Source organism: Halichoeres trimaculatus, unplaced genomic scaffold (assembly GCF_033239565.1).
Source record: "Halichoeres trimaculatus isolate MK-OKI-2021-1 unplaced genomic scaffold, fHalTri1.1 fHalTri1_scaffold_5, whole genome shotgun sequence".
Classification (NCBI taxonomy): Eukaryota; Metazoa; Chordata; class Actinopteri; order Labriformes; family Labridae; genus Halichoeres; species Halichoeres trimaculatus.
Window position 1 is genome coordinate 23,134,573 of NW_027437183.1, and position 6,423 is coordinate 23,140,995.

The 6,423-nt window shown below is 38.7% G+C and overlaps 1 protein-coding gene across 3 annotated transcripts in view; it reads left to right on the forward strand.

Annotated features, from left to right (window-relative positions):
- dtx1 (deltex 1, E3 ubiquitin ligase) overlaps nucleotides 1–6,211 on the forward strand; it is a 72,821-nt gene extending 66,610 nt beyond the window's left edge. For 2 of the 3 annotated variants that reach the window (XM_074669980.1, XM_074669981.1), the window contains exons 9-10: nucleotides 135–224; nucleotides 1,393–6,210. In XM_074669980.1, coding sequence (XP_074526081.1) covers nucleotides 135–224; nucleotides 1,393–1,617 — 315 coding nt within the window. In that variant the 3' untranslated portion in view covers nucleotides 1,618–6,210. Of the gene's footprint in view, nucleotides 1–134; nucleotides 225–1,392 lie in introns of all 3 variants that reach the window. The other variant, XM_074669982.1, reaches the window with a different exon arrangement.
- The last annotated feature ends 212 nt before the right edge of the window (nucleotides 6,212–6,423 follow it).

Below are 6,423 nucleotides of genomic sequence, written 5' to 3' on the forward strand. Positions count from 1 at the left end.
ACAAAGGGCCATTGTGTGCAGCGTAAACACCGCAGCTCGTCCTGTGGCTGCTGTTGACATTTGCTGGACGATTAAGTTGTAATTGGAACAGAAGGAGATGTAATGTTTGTTTTTGTTCCTGACATTTTCTACAGACCAATGAACACCCCAACCCCGGAAAGAAGTTCAGTGCGAGAGGCTTCCCCCGACACTGTTACCTCCCTGACAACGACAAAGGCAGGAAGGTAAGCTGTGACAGCCTTTCAAAATAAAATAAATCCAGAGCAGAAACTTGATCAACATTATAACCAAGCTGCGTTCAAGAGCACCAAGCTGCACAGACTGTGTATTTTTTGTTTCATGTGGTGGATCTACCCAGCCCTGCCTGTAGTTTGTTTTCTTTTTCATAGGGAGTAGTGCTGTCAGGCGATTAAAAAAATAAATCTAATTAATTACAGGATTTGTAATTAATTAATCTAATTAATCGCATTTTAATCTCATATCTGCTTAAGGTCCCAAAATAAAGAATTTGAATTCCAGGACATTAAAATTACATTAAAAGGCATTAAAAAAACATTTTAAAATAAGGTGGGAATATATACAACACATTTTTAGGTACCCTGAGGCATAAGGAACAAGTGAAAAAAAGTTTTATGGTTCTATCTTTACAAAAACTACACAGTCCACATTTTTACTCAATGTGGACTCAATTTTCACTGCAATATGAACTTCTATACTTCTATGAGGTCAGGAGAACCAGGGCTAAAGGCTAAAAACTGTGAGGAACTATGTACAAAACACTTCATTCAAGTCTTGGATCAAAGAAAAGTGAAGTATTCTCAGTTTTACATGCTCTGAACACACAAAGTGTTGCTGATTGGTGCAGAGCAGCCCCAAGCTGAAACATGACACCAGGAAGATGGAAGGCAAATTTTCAAAGAATTCTTTAGAGTTAAATCCAAGACATTTATCGATAATTCAGAGCTTGTTTAAAGCAGTAAAGAGTGTAGAATTATCTGTTTTTTACAGAATTGAGCTAGAGCAAACGGTTGATTTTCTGTAGATTTTCAAAAAGGACGTGTGAATAAATGAGATGTGGACAGCAGTCTTCTCGCTTCCCCCCCTGTTAAAAGCATGTTGCTGACGTCATGTGTGATACATTCAGGGACCGTCGGAAATTTGAAAATCTGACGAGAACACCACTTTTTCCAAGTAGAACAAACGGTTTGTAAATGCCAGACATTTGAAAATAAGTGCGTCTTTGAACACCCCACGGGTTTGGACCCAGATTTATCTGCGTTAATTTTTACAACGCGTTAATTTGCAGTGTAATTAATTAATCTAATTAACACGTTAAAATGACAGCCCTAATAGGAAGATAATTTCGTTATATAACTCCTTTCATCTTTTTAGGTCCTGAAGTTACTAATCATGGCCTGGGACCGACGCCTCATTTTCACAATCGGCACGTCCAGCACCACCGGCGAATCAGACACGGTGGTGTGGAATGAGATTCACCACAAGACAGAATTTGGCTCAAACCTGACTGGTCACGGTTACCCCGACCCCAACTACCTGGACAATGTCCTGACAGAGCTGTCGGCACAGGGAGTCGGTGAAGACAACCTGAAGGACTGATGTTGTCCTGATACACAGGATCCACATCCCACCACGCCTCGCCGTCTCAGAACAGAGACTCTGAATGACGGGACAACTCCCAGCTGACAACTCTTTAATCCCCACAAACGAAAAACACACCCTGCAGAAGCAGTGGGTCAAGAGCAACGGAACCAAAATAAGCAACGTGGTTATGGTTGGTTTTCTGATTATTATGAATCCACCCCCCTGCAGTTCCTCCGTCTTTGCCCAGAGCATGTCATGTTCATGCCAAAAATTTAAAGAGAGAAAATGAGGCAAAGAAAGGAGAGATTTATCCTACATGTTTCTTTCTGTGGGGGTTAGATCCAAACTAAAGCTGCACTTGGAGCAAAATAACAAGAGGCCAAAACTTTACAAAGGCATATCTCTAAATGCTTAACTCCAGAATGCATGGCCCAGACTAACGCTGCATTTCCATGTTAGGAGATTCTCTGCAGTAGAGTGAGGTGTCAGTAGATCAGCTGTTGCTTGTTTTTGTGAAGAGAAGTTTATACATGAGACTTTCAGGATGAAATTTAATCCTAATTGATGAATTATTTATTGTTGCCCTTTATCCCTTAACGTTAATAATAGTATATCTAAAAATTGTGATTTAAAAGGAGAATTTGGGCCTTTGTGGTGATCAGAATAAATCAACTTCCAGCTTCAGATTACTGAAGGTTGTCACATGGGAGTGTTTTGTAGTGCATGAAGCGATACCCAGAGAGCTACGAGGCTGTGAAATGTTTTGTGCTGGGTGATAAATGTATGTTGTATGGTTAACCTTGCAGACTGTCTAAGAAATGAGGCATGAAATAGATGAAACAAGCATCTTACCGGTCAGTTTGACGCTTGTTACAGGCTGTTGTGACGAGAAAGGCTGAGTTTGTGAAGTGGAGGTTCGCCACGCTCCAAGGTTACACTCATTTGTTTTGTTGACACACTGATGACGCTGACCTCTGTGAATATAAAGCCTGCATTAATTCTCTCCCTGTTGGTACAAACCCCGCCATTGGCACAATCCATCATGCTGACCATACATGAGGGGTGAGCGTGCGATGGCGTGCTCTGAGCCGTTCATTTGCTGGCTTGAAGTCCTTGAGGAGGGAAGCCAAGCACGCTCCTCACAGATGGACCTCCGTCTTTTGAACACCAACAGTTTTTCCCAGGAGACACAGCTCTCGCAGCGCTCTTCCACGCGTGCGATCTAAAAGTCTCTTGTGAGCTTGTTTGCTGTGGGCCATGCGCAGAGCTTCACTGCATGTATGGCCTGCAGTGAAATGTCTTGATCCCAGAGGAAGCTCACTCAGAGTTCTAAAGGCCGATCCTGATGTATGGCCTTGACTCTCCTCCTCCTCCTTCTCCTCCTATTCCTCCTCAGCAGGGAGCTCTTCATCTGAAGAACCAGGCAAATGTTGAGCCAGTATGTTGTTAGCTGGTAACTATTTTTCCAATTCCTCTCTGCTCTTACCCTCAGATTTAATTCCTGTTAGATGGTGATGTTGAAAGCTTGGTGGAGATCATGTGATGTTCCTTTAATCTGAGATAAAAGATAAACCCAGTGCTGCATAATTATCCATAATTATACCAGATCAATTTTAATGAGCAGGGGTGTGGATGTAAAGTTTATTATATGGACACCCAGCTGTGAGCTTAATTTTGAAGTAAATCATGGTCTTCCAGCGCACGTTGGTGCAACACTTTAAACCGGTCAATTTATTTTTAGAAACATGTCTTACATTGCAGCTAAATCTGTCTTTTTTTGAGTTGATGTTTATAAACTGGCTTGCAATGCTTTAAAATTTCAAATAATCTACATTTGCAGATGTGATATACCTTTAAATTCAAGCTCAGTCTGAGTCTATAGTGTAAGTTTAATTTATTTTTCTACTCTTCTATATAGAAAATATAAAAATATACTGACTGGCCCACATATCTATACACAGGCACATGTTAACATGAATACATAAAATCTGGCAAAGCTGAATTTGTCAGTATGTCAGGGACTGTTGAAATATGTACGACATGTTATGGACGTCTTATATTACAAGTAGTCTTAGCGTATGCTGCTGTTGTTACCTTAATGTAGAATCTGTGTAGATGATCCCAGTGGGACCCCAATAAATACAGTTAATGTGTCTTTATTAATGGTGGGGGAGCTTTAGCAGCATGAAGATGGCTGTCCCCCCACAAATGGGCAATTTCTCTTTTCCTACTTGACCAGAACATGGGAATGGATGCAGTCAGCAATCTTTGAGCAGTCTGAGGATGAAAACAATAAAACATCTCAGTTAATGAGAAGCTACAAATGGCTTTCAGTGTATGTTTCAGCCTATGCAGCTCCAGATTCGTGTTATCCACTAACTGTCAAAACAAAAATGTTACATCTGTTGTTATTAATCATGTGTCAAAAAATAAATACAGAACAGTTTCATTCCTCTAAATCACAGCAGTTATGAATATCTTGGATTGAAACTGGGTATTTCACTCTTGTCCAAACAAGTAACATCAAAGTTGGAAGTTTCTGAAAAATATGACCTTTACAGACCCCTTTTTCACAGCTAATATTAAAGCAGATTAACAAAAGATGCTAAGCTAGCTAGTGGTTTTTCATGTATAAAGTAAACTGTGTTAACTACAGCTAACAGATTCTTAACCTCTGGGTTAACTTGGCACTCAGGGGGCTTCAAAAACATTGAAGCTAGTTAACACTGTATAATGCTACTTGTCTTAAAATGTAATCCAGCCCTGATAGTGAATCCTCTAAAAAAAAAAAAAATGTATATATATATATATATATATATATATATATATATATATATATATATATATATATATATATATATAAAACATTTACGCTAGCTTATCTGCTAGTTAGCTCAAAGTTACCTGTAAACCAGCCACATAATTTATTTTATATATGAAAAATCACAAACTTGTCTTTGAGTTACCTAGCACTGTATGCTAGGTAACTCAAAGGATCGTATGCTAGAAATGCTTACAGAAAGGTAACTAAATGTTAGTGGTGACAAAGGCATTCAAAAGCTATATTCTTCAAAATTTCCAGTTTTCAAGCTTATTGAAGTTGTTAGCTATATTTTCTGATTAATGGTTGACATCTTCATGGACAAAATCTCTGTTTAATTTAGCTAGCTTATTACGCTTCTGGGTTTGGCTGCTAAGCTAGCTCTTAAAAATTAACATTTAATCTTTGGCGTTTTTGTTATAAACTCATGACTTCTAGCCCCTGCATAGGCTGGAGCAAACAGCTGAAACTATTTGTACACTTGATGCAGACCCTGGTGATAAAAAACAGTCTTTGTTTGACTCGTTCCATCAAGTTTTCTCACAACCTTTTCGACTCCCGGGACAGCTAAAGATGATGCTTCCAATCTATCAGGGAACCTTTTCCATGCTGAGTGAAGTCACATTACTTAGAGGAATCCAAATTTTTGCTTCTTCTTTTCCTTTTCAATGATCGGCCTTGTTGTATGAAGGATGTGGGCCGTTTAGATTTCAGGTGTGTACAGACTTATATGGAAATAACTAATAAAACGTGGTTTGGTATTTGTCAGATAAAGAAAGAGAGAGGTGGTGTTTATGCAATTTACTATTTTTAAGATATATATGATTTATGTGTAGCAACAAGGCTTTTTTTTGTTTATATGACTATGGATGTTTCTTTACGGGGTGCCTACCTCCTGGTTTTTAAACAAAGGGGCCGCAACTCGAGGATGTCCACATGCTTGTATTAGAAAACATATATTTTTGATGTCTTCTTTTGAATAATGATTGTCTCTAAAAAAAATAATAAGACATTGCTGTTATACTCTTATTATGATCCATTCCATACTATTTTCCATTTGATGAAAAGTGGGATAAAAAAAACAGATTCACCTTTTCTTAACGTATGGAGTATGTACAGATGTACTCATGGCGTCGGCTGTGAACAGTACTTTTCTGATGAAACAATACCTTAACATTTTCTGTGGGTATACTGTATGTTTCTGTCTGTGCGAGTATGTGTGAACGTGTGCCGAGTGTGCGCCTAGTAACTGAATCTTAGGTTCATGTCCTTTAAAGATACAGTAATGTTCTCCTAGAGGTGCATGTTAACCAAACTGTGAGCAGGTTTATTGACAATGCATAGCTTTTTGCGTCAGAAAAAAAACATCATAGCTTATTTAGAAGAATCACCCAGGTCTTCTGGGGATTTAGCACTGTGGTTTTGCATCTTTCTCCAGATAGATAAAAAGTTTTTTTTCCTCTTTCAGGTTTGATTTCTACAGATGGGGAATGAGACAGCGTTTGGCTGCTCTCCTCTCTGTTTTTACATGTAAAACATCTGAATGTTTTGCATTTTAAGTGCCCATTTTAATTGAAATTTTCAAATCATGATTTTTGTGGTTTGATTTGAAGCAGTGTCTACATATTGCTAATTGAAATGGTTCACACAGAGAAACTGAGGTAATCTAAAAGCAAGATATAGAGACATTGATTAAACTATAAAGGGCTTCTTAATCTATCAGTCTTTATTGAATTGTGATGACCTTGTTGCATGTTTGTGTGTTTCTTGTGGAAAAATAAATGTGCCCTGGACGGGGTAATTTGTTTGACCTTTTGTTACCATGCTTTTTTCTCATCACACACACACACTGTAACATGTCCATGCTCATTCAGCTCCACCATTCCCCTCATACTGAGCAGCTTTCTGCTCTACACCCCTGGTCATAAATAAGCTTTACTGGAGCTGTGGCTGAAACAGTCCTCACCTGCTGTAAATTCACTTTATGGTCACTTTCTGTC